Source organism: Sorex fumeus, unplaced genomic scaffold, assembly GCF_029834395.1.
Source record: "Sorex fumeus unplaced genomic scaffold, SorFum_2.1 ptg000131l, whole genome shotgun sequence".
NCBI classification, from domain to species: domain Eukaryota; kingdom Metazoa; phylum Chordata; class Mammalia; order Eulipotyphla; family Soricidae; genus Sorex; species Sorex fumeus.
Window position 1 is genome coordinate 25,480,820 of NW_026606188.1, and position 24,845 is coordinate 25,505,664.

The 24,845-nt window shown below is 44.7% G+C and overlaps 1 protein-coding gene across 3 annotated transcripts in view; it reads left to right on the top strand.

Annotated features, from left to right (window-relative positions):
* Positions 1-24,845, top strand: part of SLC44A3 (solute carrier family 44 member 3) — a 90,676-nt gene that overhangs the window by 61,628 nt on the left and 4,203 nt on the right. For all 3 annotated transcript variants that reach the window (XM_056106585.1, XM_056106586.1, XM_056106587.1), the window contains exon 12: positions 23,153-23,290. In XM_056106585.1, coding sequence (XP_055962560.1) covers positions 23,153-23,290 — 138 coding nt within the window. The remainder of the gene's footprint in view (positions 1-23,152; positions 23,291-24,845) is intronic.

Genomic DNA, 24,845 nt, shown 5'->3' on the forward strand with positions numbered 1-24,845 from the left:
TAAACAAAGTCTCTATAGGACTGAATTTTGGAATGTACTTTCCCTAGGATGAGAGGAAGACTACTATAGTTGGGAAAAAAAAAAAGGATTTCTTGGCTCATTTTAAATTCTGGGTGGAGGACGATGCATTTCTCTTTGGGAAATAAAAGAGAGAGAGTCTTTAGAAAGTCCAGGATAAGAACACATATCAACTGAGAGTTAATTTTCAATGTCTTCTCCAAGAACTATAATTTTCCTGAAATAGGAAAAAAATTACCTCCTTAATTTTGATATATTTCACCAGTTTTCCCTTTATAGCTATAAATATTCCCTTTACAAATAAGGACAAAAATTATATACTACGACTGCTTGAATTCCAGGGGTTTTTTTCTCCCTTAGGTCTTTCAATGGAAATCTAAATATATGTTCAGATGGAAATCTAAATATATGTTTTATTTTTCTGGCAGTAATTTAGGAAATTTTAATAACCCCTAGTCAAATTTACACAAAGGATATTTTGATAACTCAGTAGACTGTTTCACAATTTAAATCTCCACAGAAATCTCATAGTACTTAGAAAAGTACTTCTTATTACCATTATCACTAGAAATCAACGTACTGTTATAAGTAAAGGGATTAATTAGAACATCCATGTTTTATGTCTGATAACTGAAATTAGGAACAGCTTTCATTGTTCAAGGGATTGTGTGGTCTTCTTATAGTGAAGCTCTGTTTTTAAGGATAATTGGAAGGATCTTGGCATACATTTTAGGGTTTAGTTAGTGTTCATTAGGATCATTTTTAGCCAGAGAGTATAAAATACAGCAATATCCAACAGCACCATTCAGAATAGTGGGTGATCTAGTATGTCTAGTTGAACCTGAGACTGTTTGACAACCGTGTAATATGCTGGCCTTGTTCTTCCAAGAATCGCATGCACTGTGCAACTTACTCGTCCAAAGTATTGGGCTGCTTTACCAATACATGTTATCAAATCTATAGATCCATGAAAATCAAGACTGAGAGCCAGACAGATACCCAGACAGCATGGGACTACTGGCACACAGAAAGGCTGCTGGTCCTAAAGGCCCGAGGTTGAGCTGCACTCCTTCACTTGGAAGTACATTGACTTGGGATCTTTCTATGCCTCTCTTTACTCCTCATTTTCACTGTTCCCACGGAAATAAGATTCTTTCTTTTGGGTTCCTTGTGGTCCTTGTGGGGACCTTCACTTTTGTAGTGGAAAGGAGAGGGAGAGGAAAGGTGGGCTCAGGATGCAGATGCCCCCAAAACACACACACACACACACACACACACACACACACACACACACACACACACACACACCATCCCTCCTCTGCATTCCTGCATAGCAGCTCCACTTTTGGCTGCTGTAGGAGCTGGGACTCCACAATGCTGTCATCCATGGGCTCAGCTGCTCTGACACCAGAAACTCAGCAGCTCCCGCTGTGTTCACCTTGGTTGGTTTGCTCTGCCCTGAAAGCTGAAGCCACCTAGTTTCTGCTTCCCAAACTGTCAACCCCTTTATAGTCACTGGGAATGCAGAATGTTTCCAAGAGCATAAGTTGCACTTGTGTCAACTGTGTTTTAATCAGCTCTCTAATGTTGGAGACTCATGGCAGAGGGTAATAGCAGTGGCCATCCTTACTTAAGAGAATACTGAGACTGGACAAATCCTCTGAAAAATGCTCTGTAAGGAACAAGTGGTGGGAGTGGGGATTGCCCTTTGGATTTTGGTCTTGGTGCATGGAGTCTTGCCCTGACCCTCCTGTCAGAGCTTCTTTATGGGTGAAGACTCATGCAGGAACAGGCCAAGCCAGCTGGAGTAGATACTGCTCCAAAGTTGGAGATTTGGGAGGCTGAGAAAGAAGTGGGAATTAGGAGGACTGGTCAGTTGTTAAAATCAACCACAAATTGGGGGCGGAGAGTAGGTAAGATAGAGAAGGGAACAGTATCACAGTAAATGATCATGTAAATGATCATGTTGGATAAGAACTGTAAATGATCATGTTGGACAAGAACTGAGTGTTAAAAATAGGTAAAGGAATTATTTCTGATAACCTTTCAGTATCTATATTGCAAGCCACAATGCCCAAATGTGAGAGAGGAGAGAGAGAGAGAGAGACAGAGAGAGAGAGACAGAGAGACAGAGAGACAGAGAGAGACAGAGAGAGAGAGATTAAAAATACCTTTCATAGAGGCAGATCAAGGGGCAGGGAACTGGGTGTAATGGGAGGGAAACTGGGGGCACTGATGCTGGGAAATATACACTGATAGAGGGATGGGTGTTGGAACACTATATGACTGAAACCTAATCATGAACAGCTTTGTAAGGGTCTATCAGTGATTTAATTTTTAAAAAATGGTAAGAATAAATAAATAAATAAATAAGAAAGAAAGAGGTGGGAGAATGCAAAAGTCCAGTAAATATTGAGCATAAGGGAATGTTTGCCTCGGGCCTAAATCTACTACAGGAAAGCAGAGTGAGGTATGAATGTCAGAATAAAGGTGAGCGTGCTATTGCCAGATCAGCAGCAGCATTGTGGTGCTCGCTCAGCTGCCAGCAGACCAAGGAAAGTGATTCAAAGTGAGAAATGGAAGTTAGATTCTTTCCCTTTTTGAAGAATTTCCTGGCACTGGAAGGAGACACCAGGGAAAATTTCTCTGGAAATCGCATTTAAGGGAGCCGAGGCCTATTTTATCTTCTTTGATTTGTGTCGTCAGAGGTGGGAGATGCTGAAAGAGAAAGGGATCCATTTGTAACAAATAGCACCCAGATGCTCTTTACTTATGAGCAAGGACTTGTGGAGCTTTGCTGTTCCCTTATAAGAGTCTAATCCATCTCCACTGGTCCAGGGAGGGAGTGGGTGGCAGTTTTGTGTTTGAAACACCCAGCCTACAGCTGCATGGAGCAGGATTAAACCCCACCTGTCATCATTTCTTATTTCCTCATCTCTACAATATAAATACCAAGTGTGTGTGTGTGTGTGTGTGTGTGTGTGTGTGTGTGTGTTTATAATCCATATGGCTTACACATTTATTTATCCTGACAAGGATCTCTTTAGGCTGCCTGTGAAACATTTTGAAACTGGGTGTGATAGTATTACATATTCAGTAAAAAGCAAAGCCAGGCCTTGGAAGAACTGTCAGGCTAATTTGGAGATGGGAGAGGCCTTATGAGACATGCATTTGCATGAAACACATATGTGTATAGACAGAGAGTTGTGTGCTTAAGTGCTGGAAGAAAGACTGCCTTATGTGCAGGAAAGGGAAGGGAGGTCATTTTACTTGGTAACACAAGGATGCAGTGTTGTTGGGTTCTGGGTTGACTGTGCTATTCAATTGCAGTTATTTTGTCATGATTAACATTTTACTCTGCTAATTATTTGGTCCTTCTTCATTCACTGTGGCCCTTCTTTTGTGTGTACCTGCGGTGTGTGTGTTGGGGAGAGGGGAGCTGGCGAGAGGGTGGGGAATGAATCCCAGTCAATGCTCCCAATCCACTTCAGCAGTTCTTGGCCAACCAGGCCAGATGAATGCAAGGGCCCAAGAATACAGTGTTGCTTGGGCCCCGCCATGCTAGGGATTACCTAGACCACTGCAGTGGTGGACGGGGGCCACAAGGCCACAGCTAGCAATGCACAATTATCCATGGAGTGATGCTCAAGGACTTTCATTCCACCAGGGTGGAACAAGGACTGATGCATCCTAAAACCTGTACCACCTATAATGTCCTCCGACTCCTGTTCATTATCCATTTATCAGGCCTTTTCCCTTTACATTTCCCATTGCTCTTCCCTTCAGTGCTCTGTTCCTCTGGCAGAAGTGAAAGGCTGTGCAGCCAGCTAGTTGGAGGACCCTTTGCATTTCCTCTTTGGCCAGGAGCTCAAGTAAAGGAGAGTCCTCTGAGGCACAGCCAGCAAGAGGGACTGCCTTTTGAGGGGGGAGAGTTTGGGAGAATCCCTGCACCTGATTGAGCTTCTGCAGAATGGAGTTGGGGCCAAGGATCCCAGGGTCCTCATCATTTACTGGTCTTCATGTGATCCCTGATGGAGAGCAGGACATGGGGTTGCCTCTGGCACAGAATTATGACACACGATGGGAGAAATGTTGAGCACAGGCATCCTAACAATGGGCCAAGTGGTGTAAGGGACAGGGTCGTTCCTGCAGAGGGTCACACCCAGTGGTGCTTAGGGGCTAGTCCAAGAGGGTAGGGTGGTGATGGGGATGGAAGCGAGGTCTCTGGTATGCCAAGTATGTATACTATCCTTTGAGCTACTCCCCGGGCGTGGGGTCACAATTCTTATCCCCAGTAAGGACTAACTCTGGAATCACAGAGATCACAATGTTTTTGTTGCCCTGGGCTTGAGTCCCTGGAATTTTTCTGAGTGACCTAGAAGCGAGGGTGGGCAGAGAAAGAGGAGTACCATGGGGCACTGCTTTGTTACTGTTTGTTTGCTTGGTGGGCACATCCAGCAGTGTGCAGGGCTCACTCCCAGTGATGCTCAGGAGAATACGAGGAGGAGCCAGGGCTCTAATCCAGGCTGGCCACATGCAAGGCTGGTGCCCTACCTGCTGTACTAGCTCTCCGGCACCCCACACTGCTCCTTGGTAAGGATCATTTCCCAAGACCAAGTATCTGGGTCTGAGATCCTGGTAAAGGGTCAGTGACCACAGACACTCTTAACAGTGGGCTGAGATAGTAAAAATTAACACCTTGCAAACCTGGCTTCTGCCATGGACTACCACAAGGGATCCTGAAGAGATAGCACCTCTGCAATAGCACCATCTTGGTCAAGTCAAGCACATGCTTGGTGCATTAGGTTGACTGCCTGCTTTGCTTCGGCATCAGCTTATTGGTGCTATAGGATCCGTGCATGAGTCACTGCCTCTTGGCATTTGACCAAAAAGGCTCACGACTCCCTGCCTTCCTGCCTAACAAGACTGCAGGTCACAAAGGTCCTGGATAAACTTGTCAGATCTAGTGTAGAGAAAAACTTGTTACTACTTAGAAAATAAACACACACACACACACACACACACACACACACACACACACATCTCTCCCTCCATCCCCACGGCCCCTCCACCCCCAACCCATACTGCTTGCCAAGACTTTCTTTTCACTGTACATAATGTTGGTCTTGTCTCTTAAGCCTTTGTGGCAGGTTTGACTTTGGAATATTGTGGAGCCTTCACCAGTACCCCAACCCTGCCCCTCACGGCTAGCTCCATTTCAATGATTCTCTTTCTCGTGCTGTCAATATCCAAGATTCTTGGTGACTTTTTCCTGTCAGGTCTTGGTTCATCCCACACCAACTGGCACAGCTCCAGGGACTTCCTCCTCCTCTTCCAGAGCAGCATGTGCATCTCTGGGAGGGGTGGGGTTTATACGGCTATTGGGTGATTTCTCTAGCTAGATTATGAAAATGAAGTAAAGAATAAAAAGAGTGTGCTTAGGTCTCAATAGTTGAGCGGGCTTTCCATGAAAGCAGCCCCTGCCAACCCTGAGACCTGCGCGGAGCTATTCCGGGACAACCAGATGATGCTGTGAGCCCCAAGACAGGCCGCCACGTGTGCATGTTTGAAAAAGAAACTCACATGTGTGTCAGCACAATCATGTGCATTAAGGCCCGTTTATAGATGCTGGTAATCCTGTGCCCAGCTGTTTGCTGGCAAATGCTACTCCCACGCTTTAGATAGAACGGAATTGAGACACCTATTTCTCAGAGGCCCCAGACTGTCTGGGAAACAACTCCCTGCATTCTCTGCTTCCTGGGCTTGGCTCTCAACTGGGTGCACTTAGGGATAAGACATTAAGTGACTTTCCTCAGAACAGCCACTCTGGAGCTCAGGGCCCACCTGCTGGGGGATTGCTCAGAAGGGTGAGGCCCCCAGCCCTCTTCTCTAAGTGGGCCTAGAAGCCCTTCCTTTGGGAGTAAGGACCAGAGAGCAGTTGTCATCTTACATTGTTCTCTGAAATCCTTCCTGACTTAGAGAAGGCCCAAAAGGGCTGGAGTGAGCTCAGTAGGCTGGAGCACATGTCCAGTTCAAGAGCACCGGGCTAGGAGGAGCCTAACGTGTAGAAACTAAGCTATCACCAATTAACATAGCATAACACCTGACTCATACACAATAAATATTAGTTTCTCTTTTTCTCTTTCTTTTGGTGGTCGGAAGAGAAGAATGTTGAGTTACTTGTTGATCTAAGCATTCTTCCACTCTACTCTCTCCAAGTATATTTTGTGCCATGTTGGGGATAGCAAAAAAACCCAACTCCCAGTGTTATTGTAAGTATTTCTAGAGATCATTTTTTTCACACTTTTAGTTTTGTGCCTGGCACGTAGAAACATGTACTCAGTAAGTGTAAGATGTGTATTATTGTTATTATCATCCTGTTAAGTGTTCAAATTTCTGATTCTCTTCTATGGCGCTTAGCACAGTGCTGCATTCCTGGGACTAATCATGGTGCCCACTCCAGTTAGGGGAATATCAGCAATTACCGGAGATGTGATGTCGAGACACATTTTTCTTCTCCCAACCCACCCTCAGCTAAACCGCTGCCTCCTGACTGGCTGAGGGGGGTCAAATTGTGAAAATCAGCCCTTTCGATTCTTAGAGTTCAGAATAAGGGCAGTGGTGAGGGAAGTCCACATTCCAATCAACACTTGTAACCAGGATACAGAGCATGTCCGGGACCCCAGGTTAAGGGAACATCTCACACTACAACTCCCATTGACCTCTTTTCCACACCTAGTCACTGTTTTTCTCTTGCGGGCAAGATCTGTGGCATCTCTGCCTCTCAGTGGCTCCAGGGATCCTTTGCACCAGACTGGCTTCAAGGGTCCTTTGAAAGCACCATTTGCATAACTTTCCCAGGCTGAGCTCCACATACTGCTTGAAATAACCCTTTCATGCTCTTTGTATGTCCCTGGCAGACAGGTATTGGGTAAGCTACACTACGCTAATGGAGATTGCCTGTGTTTTTAACAGTGATCTATAAATACTGTCTCTGGAGTCAGTAAAATCTGCTCCCTCCATAAAAAAGGCAGCAGGTAGCCCTTAAAGACACAGAGCTTTGATGAGGAGTGTTTTGCCTATGGTCCGTGTCAAAGATGGGCTCCCTTTGTTCTTTACACTCTCTGACTCTTGTATGCCATGCCTGCCCAGCCCCTGAGGCTGGGTCACCATCCTCTCTGGTGACAGCCAGACTGGAAGTTGCATGGAGAAGCGATTAATAAGAAGCAATTTCATAAACAATGGAAGCAATCAGAAGCAGTTTCACAAAGTTCTCAATATGACCTTAAATGCTTAGGAAATGTAAAGGTCTGGGGGCAGGGAGAAATGATGGGTTGGGATGAATACCTTATTTGCACAGGACCCAGGTTCAACCCCCTGCACTACTGGCCCCCAAAGCACCACTGGCTGTGGCCCTGATGGTCTCCAGCACCTGTGGACCCAGGCAGTGCTGCATTATCAGCCCTGAGCATTGAACCATCTAGCCTGGTTGACTATCACTTGGAGAGACCCCCAGGACTCCTTGCTTGAGAGCCACCATCCCCACCAAATACATAAATATAACAAACTAGTTCCAACATTTCCCAAATTCAATGCAGTTAATGCACAAAGTAGCTCTGTGCCCAAGCTTGAACTTCCTCATGATAGAGAGCAAGTTGCTCCATGGTACTTCTCTTTGGATTTGGTTCTGGAATCAGTGATTGTAGAAGGCTTTGTCCACCCACCTCTAAAGTCCATCCACTTCCCAACACAGGTCCTTCCTGGGAGTCCATTTCTCAGAAATCACTCCCCAGTGTCTTTGTCCCAGACACTGAAACTGGTTGGAGAAAGAAGTGATCATTCTCCCAAAGAAAGAACTAGAGAAAAAAAAAATGAAATGAAGGGAGGTGTGTCCCCGGAACTGAGGAAATAAAAACCACTTGGATACAGCCTAAGCAACAGGCTGGAATCTGACTTGGTTTTGCATTCCCAGCCTCTGAATCTTGTCTTTGCTTTTCACGTGAATCTCAAGCTCAGATGAACAAGACTTGCACATGGCATGTCTCTCAGCTGAACGCCTGGTGTTGAGCCTCTGTATGAAAAAGGAGGCAGTTAATTTAATCTTTTCCTATTGGCCTTTCCCCCTCCAGGAGGGTTGAGGAGGTATTGCTTGTTCCTATGTACACAGGTTGCCAGAGAAACATGTTTGCCTGAGGTTCTCACTAGGTCTCATGCATGGGTGGACATGTGGGCCCAAATGTCTGTTTCCTGGGGACTCTTGTGTTTAGCACTGAGAGTGGTACTTTCTGGGATCACCTCACAAGCCAAGTTCTTCCTTTAGTGTCTCACTGTCTTTTCATGCCCTGATAAAAGCAGACCTGGACTACATGGCCAAGGCCCAGACACGTCTTTTCCTTCCTTCTTCTAGGCCAAGGATTCTCACTTTCAGATCTGGGGGGGTGGAAGAGCACCTGCATTAATCTGCTGCTCCCAGACATTCAGTTCCTTTGAGACTCTCTTTCCTTCACCTTTGTTGGTGGTAATATAAGCTTTAGAAAACTTAAAAATTTAATTGAGGCTGAAGAGATAGTACAAAGTGTAAGGAGATTGCCTTGCATGAGGTCAACCTGGGTTTATTCCCAGCATCCTCTACAGTCCCCTGAGCACCTCCAGGAGTAATCCCTAAGTGCAGACACAGGAGTAAGCCCAGAGCATCTCTGGGTATGGCCCAAACAAAACCTTAAAAAGTTGAGAGTAAGTGTCAGTATGAGTTGCAGATCGGATGCATGCAATTTATACATGCATGCACATACACAGTTGTGTACAACACGCCAGTCCCTTAACCTCATCTGGGGAACTGAGCACAGAATTTGATTCCTTAATCTTCTAATGGAGAGTACAGAGAGGAAGGATCATCGTGAGGTGATGGAGAAACCTTGTGTCTTAGAGAGCTCTGGACCGTCTCATCACACTGGATCTCTATACGGGCATTGGAGACATGAGTTCTGTAGAAAGGCAGGCAGAGTGCAGTTCAGAGGATGTGGGTGCAATGAGTGTTCTTATTCAGGCAGGGCAAGAAAATTCTTCAAAGTTTTGGCAATGATCCAGGTGGTAGATGCAAACGATGACATATCTCAACTGGTTTCAACTTCCCCCTCCTTTCCCGTTTTACAATGTGGCTCAGTTGGCATTGGGGTGGGTGGGAAGAAGCATATGCCAGACTCTCATTTTCCCAAGGGGTGCGACAGCTGAAGCCTGGTGACTTCATCAGGAGGTTTCTCAAAGTGCAGAGGGAGACTCTCCAGCTGCCTGGCCCAGGTCTTGACTCCATCCAGGCGGCAACAAAGATGTTTGGGGAACAAGGCTGCTGACCTGGCCAAGGACCCCAGCTCCCAGTCTGGAACTTGGTCAGAGCACCTCTTCATGCACGTCTCTGGAGGCCAGGATGTGAACGTGGGGGCCCAGGCTAGCTCAGCACCAGCCCCGGATTCCTCCTGTCTATACACAGGTTTTAGCATCTGCTAAAGGCAGTGGGGAGACAATGAAGAAAAGGAAATACAAGCTCAGATGACCTAACCTTAGCACACCTAAGACTCATGCAGGGAAACTGTCTTCTGAACAGAAGTCCCAGGGGACAGAGAAGGCTAAAATGGGAGGGAAGACAGCTTTTAGATGCATTGAAAGAAAAGATCTGTTATTACAGCAGATACTTTTCAGCAAAAGTTTTTTTCCCCCCTTATTTTTTTCTTTTCTTTTTTCTTCTTCTTTCTTCTCCTCCCCTGACCCCCACATTCTTCCATTCCTCTCTTCTGCAGATAGTATGACCCCTCATCATTGAAAATAGTGATTTAGAACCTCTTTGAGGATCTCAGTTTCCTCCTGAGGCACCTACACAGCCCTGTACTATACCTGCACCCCAAACCCTCCTCTGTCTCCGCACCCCATTCCCCATACTGTTCTTATAAGAGACTTTTCCACTGAACACAGAATCAGGCTAAGTATTGAGTAATAATAATTCCCCACAACCAGGGACCCAGACTTCCTCTCAGTAGGTCTTCCTCCTGCAGCCCTGGCAAATCAGCATTTACTGCTTTAGCACACAGCAGTGCACCCACAGGATAGATATCTGTTCTCTCATGGGTCCCCTCAGATATGCAGTCTGAAAAGATGTTTGCATTCCTATTTCTGCTGTCTCCCTCCTGACACTTCCCCATTTCTAAGCTTCAAATCATAAAAGATGTTTTACACCCTCTCAACCTCATAATGCCTATCAGTAACAGAGCCATTGACTGATCTTTTGACGTGCTGGGCACTATGGTAAGCACTGGACATTGAACATGCCTGCTTTGTGTTTCTGCTCATGAAGGTTTGAGTTATACAAATATGAGACTCTAGGTTCATATGGGGAAGCTGAAGCTCAGACACTAAAGTGTCCTCTGGAATGGCAGCATTTGTCGGGGAAGATCTGGGCCCTCCCTGGGCCCTTGAAGCCTTGTTGCTGTTCATTGCTGAAGTTCCTGGTCAAGGAGAAAGATAATGAGGAGAGAAAACCATGATCTTCATAAATAGTTCGGGGTGGGGGAGGGAACAACATCTATTAAGGCTTCTTTCTAAGGAAGTCCAGTCAAAACTTGACAAGCTTTTCTCAACCATCACGTGTCCCATTTTACCTGCCTCTTGCCCTGTCCCTTTCCTCTGCTGGTGACACATGGTCGCTTTCCTGGGTGGAGGTGTGGTAGGAGTGAGAGAGCACTAAACATGAAGAAGTGGGGAGAAGACCCCTCACTCCAACCTCCTGGAACTCCTCTCCATTGGGCATCAATACCAATTTCAACCAGATGTCTCCTTGGGGTTTGGTTTTACTCGCTCTGGATCCGTGGGAGGAGCAGGTGTTGCCTCTGAATTCCTGACCCGGGACACTCATGCTGACTTACCTGTTCTGTGAATCAGTGGGCATTTTCTCCTCCTCTTAAGTAAGGTGAGAAGGTTTTCCTAGGTGGCATCTGAGCGCTTTTTAGCCCTCGCAGTATGTGGAAGGACACACCAACCTGTCCGTTGGTTTGGGTTTTATAGGAGGAAACCTTACTTGGAGATATGCTCGGGCTGCCAGAAGAATCTTCCTCTGTGAGTTCAACAAACAGGAGCCTCACCAAGAGGGGAGGGCATCTCAGTAGACAATATGGGACATGGGGTGCAGAGACGGGAGGCCTCAGGAGGAAACTAGCCTGACATCCTCAAAAAGGCTCTGAGTCACTGTTTCCCAATGGGGGGTGTCATGCGGTCAGAGGGAGGGGGCTGTGGGAGTGGGGAGGCAGAAGGAACTTCATGTACTATGGGGGGTGCCTTTCTATTTGTTTGCGTAAGGTAGGGAGATTTCTGGAGGGCCACTGTTTCCTTTGTTTGCTTTTTCAGGAAGATAACAGGCCAAATAAGTTTGGGGACCTCTTCTAAATGTCCAAAGTGATGACAAAATCATAATAATCATAAAACTCCATTAAAATCAAGAGAAAGTGCAAGAGAATTGATTCATCTTTGACCATCTGTGTGACGTAGACCTTAAGCGCAGTGGTTAAGATAGAGAAATGAATACACAAATAAGTCAGCACTCTGTGCTTTTGCCCCAGGAATTTCTTTCACCATGCAATGGCACTCTCCATGAAATATATGCAGCTGGTTAGGGCAAACACCAAGAAGCCCACACCCAGCCTGGTTCAATCCCCACCACCCGCTGGAGGCCCCATCAAAGCTCGGACAACCCCTAGCAGCATGGGGTTCCTCAGGCTCTTGTATTGAATTTCTGGGTTCAATTAGCTGAAAAATCACCAGTGAGGCCCTCAGGCCTCCTGAGCACTACTGGGGGCAAATACCACCCTCCTCGAATGCTCAGTAAGGACTGACAGAATCCAACCCAGCTTACTACACTCCACCCTCCTTTGCTCCTCACTCACAAACAACCAGAACACCTCTCCGTTAGATCTTACTGCTTGATCCTTTTCTGCCTGGTATTTCTGATCCCAACTCTTTGCTTGCATGGCTATTTATTTTCATGAGGTTAATCCTCTTATGCCAAGAAATGAAAAGCATGAAATAATGAAACACTTAAATTTTTAACATTTTTTATGATGTGAGATCTTTTTAAAATCTAGATTTTTGGACACATAGCCCAAGTCTAGATGTGAAGATACATTTGTCTTGGCTCTCAAATATTTCTTCTGTTTCACTCAAGTTTTATTTTCTTGAAGCCTAATCAAGATTCACACTGTTTATTTGTATCTATTTATTGGGGGGGATTCCAAGCAATATGAAATCAGACAGTTCCATGCTAGGGCCAATTGGGGCCAGAGAGGTAAGGACTGGACTCCATACTTTGGATGCAGGAGGCCCCAAGTTTGATCCCTGGCATGTCATGCCCCACCCCTTAGCACCACCAGGTATGGACCTCGTGGCCCCAGCATTCTGAACCCTAGCCCCAAACACTTAGACCAACACTGCCAGATCAGGTATCAGCAGGACTGATGTCCCCATAAACAGACTGTGGAGCCCTCCCCCAAAACAACAACAGCAAAAAGTAAAGAAAATAATAGCATTATTCTTTAAAAATAAATAAGGAAAGGAGCCAAGGATGTGACTTGGCAGCAGAATGTCATCCTTGCATGTGTGAGACTCTGAGTTTGATCTACACCGCCTCTGAAACACACACACACATACACACACAGAGAGAATAAGTGAAAAGTCAATACACTGACAGGAAGCAAAGCAAAGCAGACAGCATTGTCAAACACACGTCCCTTTTCCCCACACCTCTTGCCTGGCTCCCAGTTAGGGGGACTGCGGGTTCCCACTCACCCTCTCAGTGACCAGGAACTCCTTAGGGTGTGGAGGAAGGAACTGAGCCCCAGAAGCCCAGGACAACCTCTGCCCCTCTCCCTGTGTGTGTCCGTGAGGAAAGGCTCTGCTGAACTGGCCGGGTTGCCCGCACCTCTGACTTAGGTGCCGGGAAGGGCCCCCGGGTGGGTGCCGCTGTGTCTGGCCTCCTTCTTGGTGTTTCTTTCAGTTCTAAGGAAAGTAAGAGTCCAGTGTTATTCATCATCCGGTTTTTCAAGTTTGTTTTAGTGGTTCTTTTCATGTTGAGTGAAGTATATAAATATCAGAACTTTGTCTAGGAAGGCATCCCGGGAATAAAGCTGCCTATTCATAGCATGAGTTTTTGGCAAATGCCTTCCCTCCTGATATGCTGTGAAACTCTGTTGATCTTTTTGAAGAATCAACAGAACCTCGAGTTCACACTTTCCTCTGAAGAAGGAACCATTTCAGTTCAGCAGGAGGAACCAGAGCTGATGGAAGATTTGGGGCCAAACCAGGCAGGCTTATGAGTTTGACTTTTACTCAAAAAAAAAAAAAGTTCCTTCCATGGAAAAGCTGCGATTAACATTCTTGGATAACTCTCAAAGTAAATTCAAGGGTTGATCAGCTTCCCTGTTACCTAACAGTGCTCTCTAGCTGTCCTTTTCTTCCTTCTTCAGAGTTATAATTTTCTGTCAAAGAGAATAGTCAGGTGGAGTGAGGAGCATGTTATTCCAAACAGATGGAGTGAGAGGGTGATGGCCAGGCCGGGCTAGGGGGAACTCCCCACAGACACAACTGGTGCACACCTTTCACAAGCAACAAAATTGGACTTCTGGGGGCACCAGAGAAGCAGCCGTACCTAGTAGAAACTGCTCAGTGGCCCTGTGCCCCTCGAGGGGAGCCCCCCGTCCCAGTGAAAGCATCTGGTCTCATCTTTGCCCTGTCTTACTGAGACATCTCAGGAGTGCACTGCTGTACTACTGTGAACCTTTTGGAAGGGAAATCACAAAGTACACTTCAAAGTAAATGTTTTCCTGCAGTGAGTCAGAGGTTCGCTGATAAGTGATGTAACCTCGGTGGTGTGGGCGCCTGGAGCGCATTTCCCAACTTCAGGCTCCAGCGTCCAGTTGGGGCTGATTGTAATAACTCAGAATTCAGCGGATTTGTATGGAGGAATGTGGACTGGTGTCTGACCTTTGGAAATGTGTGCCATTCATCTTTTTACATCAAATGTAATAACTTATATTAGATATCCTATAAATTAATAATACAGGACTAGAGGGCCTGGAAAGATAGATCAGCAGGCAAGACACTTGCTTGCATGTGGGTGACCTGAGTTGGATTCCCAGCACCCATATTGTTTCCCTGCCTCCTCCAGGAATGACTCTTGGTCACAGAGCCAGGAGTAAGCCCTGAACATGGTTGGGTGCCAAAAAGCAAAAAACACAAGTCAGAGTGATAACACAGTGGTGGTCAGGCACTTGCCTGACATTTGGTTGACCCAGGCTCACTCCCTAGCATCCCATAGGATTCTCCCAAGCCCACCAGTAGTTATTGCTAGGCACAGTAAGCCCTGAGCATCTCGAGATGTGGCCCCAAAACAATAAACAGGGTTAGAGAAATTGGTACAAGCCCAAGGTTCTTGCCTTACATATGGCCAACCCCAATTCAATCCCTGCATATGGTCATCCTGAGCATGGACCCAAGAGCCAAAAATCATTCATTCATTCATTCATTCATTAATAATATAGACAACACTAAAATTGTTTGCAAAGAATACAAATAGACAATTCTTGAAATCAAGTAGCAAAAATATCAACAAATTATCCTTTATTATTTTAGTTTTTATGTAGAAGTATTGGGCCACACTGGGGGTGCTTAGGGATTACCCCTGGCTTAGTAGTCAGGGATCACTCCTAGTGGTGCTCAGGAATTGAACCAGGTGTCAGGGATTGAACCAGAACATGTGCAAAGCAAGTGCTTCAATCCCTGTACTATTTCTCTGAATCCTTATTATTATTTATTTGTGGTAAAATTGCTCACCTGCCTACCGATTGGGATGGAAGGGGGTCAGGAAGACTGTGCCACACACAGACACACACACACACACACACACACACACAAATTAGGAACAACTACAGTTGGGTGAATTCTGAGCTATTTAGGATATAATGCTAAGGCTCCTTCTGAAGCCAGGTGAAGGGGAGAATGTACTGGGAAGAGCCACCATTCCTAACAGCTGACGTGTGGCCTTTCTCTCCAGAGAAGTGCTCATTTTCTTTGAGCCTTATGACAGCTAATGATTCCAATTTAGGTTCAACTCAAGCCAGGTCTGCTAGACACTGTTTTGGTTCATGGGGGGGTCTCCCAAAAACTGAGGTGAGAACAAAGAGGTGCAAGACTTTGCAACTAAGCAAAACTGAGAGAAAGCTCCCCCAAACACAGACTAAAACCCATAGGAATCCTGAAACTTCCTGTCCCCCAACTTGCCTTCAGCCCCACTAGACCTTGCTTCTCATTCCCCTAGAGCAGAGCTCCCTAAACTTCTTCCATCACTCACCCCTTTTCCTCAGGAGAAGTTGTTACATGATCCCAGTATGTAGGTCTATAAGAGAGGCAGAGGAACCAAACATGCACTGAAAATTAATCATAAAGATACTTACTGCTGGGAAGCACTTACTTTGCACATGGCCAGACCAGGTTTGATCCCTGGCACCGCATGTGGTCCCCTGAGCCCAGCAAAAGTGACCCCTGAGTCAGAAGTACGCCCTGAGCACAGTCAAGTGGGGCACAATAAACTGGCAGAAATAGGGAGGGAAAGACTGGAATTCAAGTCAGGGGCTGCATGGCTGTGAGCACTTGAGAGAACTGATCTACCACTCTGTAATTCAGCCCAGTGGGGAGAACAGCACAGTGGACACACAGGAAAAGGGGAGGAAGGAACTCCGGCAGGGCTGCTGCTTGGGGAACCTGCAGAAGAAGCACTGGAACAGGTCCCTGAGCTTGGGGATCCTGTTGGATATGGTGGAGAGAGTGGCTGAGGCAGCAGTGGAAAATGGTGAAGAGAAACCTAGGTCTGAGCAGGGACGTGGTGGGAAATGCTCTAGCCCATGCTCTCATATGAGGTGCTGCGGATTGAACCTGGCTGGCTGTGTACAAGGCAAATGCCCTACCAACTGCACTATTGCTGTGACCCCTCTTTCCTACAATCTGTAGACAGTAGATAACCCAGGGAGGTATGAAAGTGAATCACCCTGTTCCTAGAGGGGCCTTGAATTACAGATAGGAGACTGGCTATGGGAACCTAATATTGGAGGTTATGTAGTTGAACGCTCTTGCTGTGTCTACTCTGTGTGTGTGTGTGTGTGTGTGTGTGTGTGTGTGTGTGTGTGTTTATTGCAGTACCAGCAACGGAACCCAAAATCACAGACTATGTTTACCTGGGGCCAACCTTTTGCCTCTCACATGCAAAGCATGCCCTCCAACCTTGTAACTACCTAGGTCCCTATTTCCTATAAAATATTTTCATAATTTTAGGTTTGGTTTCAAGACTCAGAACACATCACTAGGATAAAGCTAAAAAATGTGCACACAAAACTGAATTTCTTCCAGTAATAAATGAAGAGTCTTTGTATCCCTACCTCCTTTTCCCTTTTCTGGTGGAGTGGAGGTGACTGTGTTGGCTATGATCAGTTTCCTCCTGGCTCTGCTCAGGGATCCCTCCTGGTGGTGCCAGCTGGCCACAGGCATAGCAAATCAGGCGTCTAATCCCCTGTACTGCCTCTGTGGCCTACTACCTCAGTTCTTGTTTTAAAATAAGCCTCAGAATCTCCTGATTCACTTGCACAATCAACAGCACAGTGATTAGTCCTATGCTGTTCAGTTCTTTTTACATATTGGCAGGGCCTGCAGATTACTGTGGCATATTCACCCCCAATTTTTTCATCCTGGGAGAATGCAAATACTCAGTGAGGATTTACACATACACTCCAGTGTTTCGTGCAGTTCATTTTGCAGATGCCCAACAAGGAGCAGCTCCTACTGAGAATAAGTATCAATTAGCTAATGCTAAAACAGCAGACATTTTCCATTCATTTCCTGTGTCTAGAGTGAGACTTCCCTCCTCCTGCTATTCATCCAGACATTAATTCCAGGTCTCTGCAGCACTCAGGGTTGAACTTTGTGGTAAAGCACTGTGAAATAGGAACAGCAAAAAGGCATATATAATTTCCCTGTCAGTGTGGTTTTAAATGTTCTGTTCCAGGGGGCATGATATAAATATATCATATATATACATATATATATATATATATATATATATATATATAGTTTGGGGTTCTCCCCAAATCAGTGGCATCAATTCATGCATAAGAAAATGCAATTTAAGGACCAGAGAGGTAGTACAGGGGTTAAGGTGCCTGTTGTGCATATAGGAGATCCTGGTTCAATCCGAATCACTACATGGTCCTCAGAGCATTGCCTGGAGTGATCCCTGAGCATGGAATCAGAATAATCTCCTGAGTACTGTTGGGAGTGGCTCAAAAAAAAAAAAAAGAGAAAGAAAAAGAGAAAGAGAAATAATTAAGGACTGGAGAGATGATGCAAAAGTTACAACATGTGGGGCTGGAGCGATAGCACAGCAGGAAGGATGTTTGCCTTGCATGCGGCCAACCCCGGTTCGATCCCCAGTATCTCATAAGGTCCCTGAGCACCACCAGGAGTAATTCCTGAGTGCATGAGTCAAGAGTAACCCCTGAGCATCACTGGGTGTTACCCAAAAGTCACAAAAAAAAGAAAAAAGAAACAAAAGTTACAACACTTGCTTAGGCATGTGACTGTGACCTGATTTCTTTGGTTCAATTCTCAGCATTGCTCACAGCCCCTAAGCACAGAGCCAGGTGTGGCCCCTGAGTGCCACTGATGAAGAGTTCCCCAGAGTGAGAGCGTGTGCGCACACAAACCTTTCCTCCTTTTAGCTTAGGTGCCAAGTCGATTTTTTGCTTTGGAGCAGGGGTGCTAAATTGACTACTAGGCTATGATCTCCACAAGAACTATATTCGTGGTATGAATGAGAAAATCATTAAGTAGCTGGGGCTAGTGGGGGCAAAGTGGTGGAATGATGAGCCTGGCACAGAGCCTGGATGCAGAGAGGCGGACAGGCATGAGCAACTCAGTGCTCTCTGCTCCATCACCAGGAAGCTGAATGATGGTCGATAAAGGGAGTCCTGCCCTCAGGTGAGATGAAAGAAAGCCCTTGGAAAAAAGAATGAGAGCAGGCATCCTTCCCGCACCTCCCTGGAGCTTTAGCCTTGCCTGTTTCCCAGCTGTAAATGAGATCATCCTGGGTGAGCTCTGCATGCTAATGATCACCCTGCTGTGTGCTTCCTCTGAATGCTTTATAGGAAACAAGCTCTTTCATGCTCCCCACAGCCCTTTTTTAGGAGGTGCTGTCATTCCATTTACAGGTGAGAAATTGAGGTCTGGGAAAGGTGGAACCATTTGTCCAGCACACAACAGTCAGGCAGCGGTAAACTGTGATCTGAACCCAGAGACGGTCTGACTGCGGAGCTTGTCTTTATCCTCACCACCACGCTTTTAAAGAGCATTTTGTTCTAATGAAAATTGGTAGTGTAATATTCAGGAGGTGAGAGGGAAATAATGGTTTAAAATCTTTCTTATTCACCTGGGGACCTGGGGAAATGCTCTTGCCCTTGTTTGCTGGGCTGTAAAAACATGCTGATGCCCGACCACCTACCTACCCTGCCAAGACACTATTCTGGATCGATTTACCACTGGTCAGGCACTGAGAGCCTTAGAAGATGAAGCTTCTTAGTTAATGTTAACTTTATTTCTTTTCTTTTCTTTTTTTTTCCCACATCCTGCAGTGCTCAGGGCTTCCTCCTGGCTCTATGCTGGGGATCACTCCTGGCAGTGCTGGGGAGGGGGTGGTGCATATATGGTGCTGGGAATTGGCTATGTGTAAAGAAAATGCCCTATCTGCTGTACTGTAACTCCAACACTTCTCTGTTGCTCAAGGGTATTTCCATATCCCTCCTTAAGTCTCTACATTGGGAGCACCTTTCCACCAACAACTGGATTGGAATTTTTTTTTTATCTTGTGTTTGTTTTTGGATTATACCTAATGATCCTGAGGGTACTCTTAGCTCTGTGCTTAATGAAATCAAAACAATAATGAGACATTACCTCACACCAGTGAGAATGGTACATATCAAAAAGTCTGGACATAGCCAATGGTGGCAGGAAAGTGATGGGAAAGGAACCCTCATCCACTGTTGGTGGGAATGTTATCTGGCTCAATGTCCACAGAAAGCAGTATGAAGATTTCTCAAAGCACTAAAGCTAGAACTCCTGTATGACCCAGCAATAGCACTACTTGGTGTCTACCCCCAAGACACAAAATTCATTCCAAAGAATATATTCACAACCATGTTTATGGCAGTGTTTAGTGCAATAGCCAAGATGTGGAAACAACCCAAATGTCCAACTGTAGGATAATGGATCAAGAAGTTGTGGTATATAAACAAATATATATATAATGGGATATTATGTAGCTTTAAAAAAGAACAAAATTAAAAATAATATAAAATTCTGAACAAAATTTGCTCGAGCGGGTCCAGTAACGTCTCCATTGGAAACTTTGTTGTTGAACAAAATAATTCAATTTGCCACTACATGGATAGAATTAGAGAGCATCCATTCTGCTGAGTGAAATGAGTTAGAAGGAAAGGACACATGAATTATCTCTCTCCTATGTGGGAGGCCCAAGGCAACATTCCTGGAGAATGAGGGTGGCATTGAATAAGAGGGGTCTTTGGGATCTTGGTAGAGGACAGTGGGTACTCTGGTGGCAGATGAGGTGTAGGAATGATGTATGCAGGAAACTATTATCATCAACAGTATTGAAAATCATAGCACCTCAATAAAGATTAAAAGAAAAGATGCGCCTATCAGTATTCAGAGGGGGGACAGGGGTTGAACCCAGGGCTTTCCTGTGCTTTACATATACTCTTATCCTTTGAACTATCTCTCCTGTCCTGGACTGGGATTTTCAAAGCAAAGTTCAATTGCAATCTAAGGAAACAAGCAAATAGATTTGTGGAATACCACTAAGACTTTTTTTTTGCAGGACTCATTCTTACATTAGAAGGAGCAAAGAGAATCTCCCCTCCATGGTGAGCCTGAAGCCCTTGGGGGAGAATGTGTGGACCTGAGCTTTTGTCTTGTTTTGTCTTGGATAATCAAGTATTCCTCTGCAGCAGCTTGCAAAAAGTGGGGCAGTTCATTCTATTCACTTATTCCCATCCTGTTACTCCTTTCCTATGGCTTACTCTGAATCATTCCTGCATCACCGAAGGCTGGATTAGCTAGTACACAGTGCTCTGATTTTGCTTCTTTATAATCTGATCTTTGAATAGCTATATGAAATAATTAGTTTGTATTCCTGGAAAGTTATAGATTCTTTGTTGTAAACTGCAGTGCATGAAACATTTTTAAAATTTCAAGGGAAATGTCTTTAATGATTTTTAAATTGTTGTTTAAGGGAAAGGTATTTTTTTTTTTTTTTTGCTTTTTGGGTCACACCCAGCGATGCTCAGGGGTTACTCCTGGCTCATGCACTCAGGAATTGCTCCTGGCAGTGCTCGGGGGACCATATGGGATGCTGAGAATCGAACCTGTGTTGGCCATGTTGGCTGCGTGCAAAGCAAATGCCCTACCCGATGTGCTATCGCTCCAGCCCCGGGAAAGGTATTTTTGTGGGAGGAAACCACCCTAGAAATCTTCTTACACACACACACACACACACACACACACACACACACACACACACCACTTCTTGATTTCCATTCCTGGAAATGTGTCCTTTTAGATGCTATTCCAAGGGCCAGAGAGATCACTTAGAGGACTAGAGCACAAACTATGCATGCAGGAAGCCCACCAGGTTTGATCCCCAACACCTGAGCAACTCCAGGTGTATAGCAAAATCAAAAACTATAATAGCAACAGAGAAGTAATTACAAATTATTACAAATAATGTATTACAGATTAGGGCTTTAAGATATACATTAAATAGTTATTAATACTATAGCACTGTCCTCCCATTGCTCATCGATTTGCTCGAGCGGGCACCAGTAACATATCCATTGTGAGACTTGTTACTGTTTTTGGCATATCGAATATGCCATGGGGAGATTGCCAAGCTCTGCTGTGCGGGTGGAATACTTTCGGTAACTTTCCGGTCTCTCCAAGAGGGACAGAGGAATCGAACCCCAGTTGGCTGCGTGCAAGGCAAATGCCCTACCTGCTGTGCTATCTCTCCAGCCCTAATAATTAGTTATTAAAGATAACAAAAATTTCGAAAGCCCAAAATATTCCAGCTACACAAAACTGATAGACTATGTATGTATTAAAATCTAAAATTATAAAGGCCATAAGACTGCATGAAAATGTTGATTATGTAAATGAGCAAGGAAATGTATAATGACACCATATCATTTGGATTGTGTATATTTTCTATAATTTCTATTCAATTTTTCTACTTTGTCTCATCATTTTTGATACCAAGCTCTCATTCCATATGAACACTATTCCTTCCTTTATCACTCTAGCATCTTTTTTTTTTCCAGGAGTGGAATTGTTCCACATATCCAGTGATATGCAGGGGCTACTACTGACTTTGTGCTCAGGGATCACTGCTGGAAGTACTTGGGGGACTATATGCTGTACTGGGAATGAAACTGGGGTTGGTTGCATGCAAGGCAAGCACCATAATCCCCATGTATCTCTCCAACTCCTATCTCCTCAGCAGTTTAAACATGCTTCCTTGGTTTTTTATCTCAATTTGTTATCTCTCTGTAGAGAAATGTATATGCCTATATTCCAGAGATTGGAAGGAACTTTGAAAAGTAGATGACTTGTTACATGGGTAGAGTTGGTGGATTAATAAATTCTCATTTGTTAGTTGGAAATGATCACTCTGGACAAGAACTGAGTGCTGAAAGGAGGTAAAGGAAGATACATGATAACCTTTCAGTACCTGTACTGCAAACCATAATTCCTAAAGGGAAAGAGAGAGAGCAGGATAGAAAGTGAGAGAGAAGAAAAGTGCCTGCTAAAGATGCAGACTTGGGGGACAGGGCAAGCAGGAGGAAAACTGGGGACATTGGTGGTGGGAAGTACACACTGGTGAAGGGACAAGTATTGGACTTTGTATGATGAAACCCAGACATGAACAACTTTGTAACTGTGTATCTCATGATGATTCAGTGAGAGAGAGAGAGAGAGAGAGAGAGAGAGAGAGAGAGAGAGAGAAATAGATTCCCATTTCTTGAGCTAGTTATTTCCTTTGGTTATCTTTTCATTGGGCTAGCGATAGCACAGCGGGTAGGGTGTTTGCCTTGTATGCAGCCAGCCCGGGTTTGATTCCTCCGCCCCTCTCAGAGAGTCCAGCAAACTACCAAGAGTATCTTGCCTGCATGGCAAAGCCTGGCAAGCTACCTGTGATGTATTCGATATGCCAAAGAAGCAGTAACAATCTCCCAATTTGTTGTGAGACATTACTGGTGCCCACTTGAGCAAATCGATGAATAATGGGAGGACAGTACAGTACAGTATCTTTTCATTTGTTTCACAGACATATCATCTCCTTCAAGGGCTATTGTCTGTGAGGCTCCGGTATTCCCTGCTCTGATCTTTCGTAGTCTCTGCTCAGAATCCAGTGATTTCTCTGGTCACAGGCAGGCATTTTACTGGACAGTTGGTTGAATTTCATTGAAGTCTAAATCCTGAATATGTGCCAGAAGCTCAATTCCCTGCAATGGCCTGACCTTTGTCTCATACCTGGGTTAATTATTTCTTGCTTCTAGAAGGTTAAGTCCCCATCTCCAAATCCCTAACCAATTTCAAATTGCCTATTTCAAACCCATTGATTGAACTTTTCTGTGTTTAGCTCTAGGGTCTTCACTTCAACATCTAAATTTTCATTCTTGACCTCAAAATCTGCTCTGTATTGGAAATTTGTTTATGCTCTATTCATCACCTCTATAATTGAAAGTGGGATATTCAGCCCACCATATTGACTGGAAGTATTTATTTATCTTTCTTGATGCAACTAAATAAAAATACATGTATGTATATTCCAGAGACTGGGAAGATACCTTGAAAATGAGTGAGATGGCAGAGATGTGGGATTATCGTAACTTTTTTCTCGGTTTTGCAAATGTTCTTTTTTGTCAATCTACGAACTCTAAGATGAGAATTATCATTTTTAAACTGTTTTCTTTTGTTTCAGAATGCCTACACTGCAACTGCTATTAATGGGACAGATTTTTGTACATCAGCAAAAGATGCACTCAAACTCTTATCCAAGAATTCAAGTCATTTTGCATCAGTTAGCTGTTTTGGAGACTTTGTTATTTTCCTAGGAAAGGTGAGATGTATTCACAAAAAATTAAAAATTCAAAAGCTTGGGATCCCAAAATTAAGTCATACAACAATGCTTTGGTAAGAACTAGTGTTGCTTGAGTGCTTCATACTAGCTGTCATGTTCATGATCTCATTAAGTCCTCACCTGATGAGGTATCTTTATTTTGCAGACAAGGAGCTGAGGTTCAGATCTCATCTAGAAGCCCATAATAGGTACATATGGCTCAATTTTTCCTGCTGCTCTGATTTCTTCTTCTTCATTTCTAAAATAAAACAAAGCAAAAACCACTAGCCCCTAGAAAATAGATACTTTCATTCTATGAAGGGTTTCTATCATAAAATTATATAAAAATAGTATTGAAGACTGATGAAAACTGATGAAATGCCTGCATTATTAAAGAAAAGCTGTCTGTGAACATAAAGACATCATTGTTAACTTTCTGAACGAAGTCAGTTACATTTTTTTCTGTCATGTGCACCTTTAAAAAAAGAAATTTTGGTAGTCTTTATTCTGTTTGGGGGTCACACCTGGCAGTTCTCAGGGGCTACTCCCAGCTCTGTGTTTAAAGACCACTCCCAAAGGTGCCAGGGGTCTCCTGCATGCACTCAACCAATTGAGTATCTCTCTTATGCCCAAGGAATTATTTGTAAACTTAGGGAGCGTAGAGGCCTTTCAGAGCATCTTAAAGCTCCAATATCTCATGGTATAAAAGACAAGTCCTGGGCCAGAGAGATAGTACAGTGGGCAGGGCACTTGCCTTGCACAAAGCCAACCTGGGTTTGGCCCCCAACACCCCATACAGTACCCTGAGCCAGTTAGGAGTGATCCTTGAGCACAGAGCTAAAAGTAAGCCCTGAGAACAGCTGGGTGTGGTCCCCAAACAAAAACAAATGGAAGACAAGCCCAAAGCTCTAACACCTCTGAACCTCAGCTCCTCTCTATAGAGACAGCACCGGCCTTTCCTTGGTTGTAAGGAGAAGTAACAGGAGTTTTTCCTTAAGCTTGTTTCCCACTTGGCCTGCTTCTGCACTCCTCAGGTTCCTGAAAGCTAATCACATTCTTGACCACAGACATCCTGTCCACCCCATCTTCATTACTATTCTGAACTGACATCCTTGATTCTTCCAGCCTCTCCTCCCTGTAGGACACGAATGCCAGGGGCTACAGGGTAGGCTATAGGCTTCCCTGAAATGAACAAGATCTTGCAGTTCAGTTGTGACCTGACCAGTGCCAAATATGGGTACCCTGCTCTCCTCACGAAAAAAGCATTTGTGCTTTTGTGACATTTGGTTTTGTGCATTGCTCTCATAGTTAGCTGTCAGTAACAAGTTATAACATGCTTGGATTTCACAGGTGTGTGTTAATTGCATGTTTATTTCAGGGCTCAGCTGGGCCCCAGCGCTTTCCATGTGTCATGCACTCTAGAGGCACAAATCCATTAATGCCATTCAAATCAGATTCAGTAAACTCTCTTTGTATTTAAATGGATAAGATTATGTATATACATAACACCCAAAAGGAGAGAGAGTAAGAGAGAATGTGTCTGCCACAGAGGCAG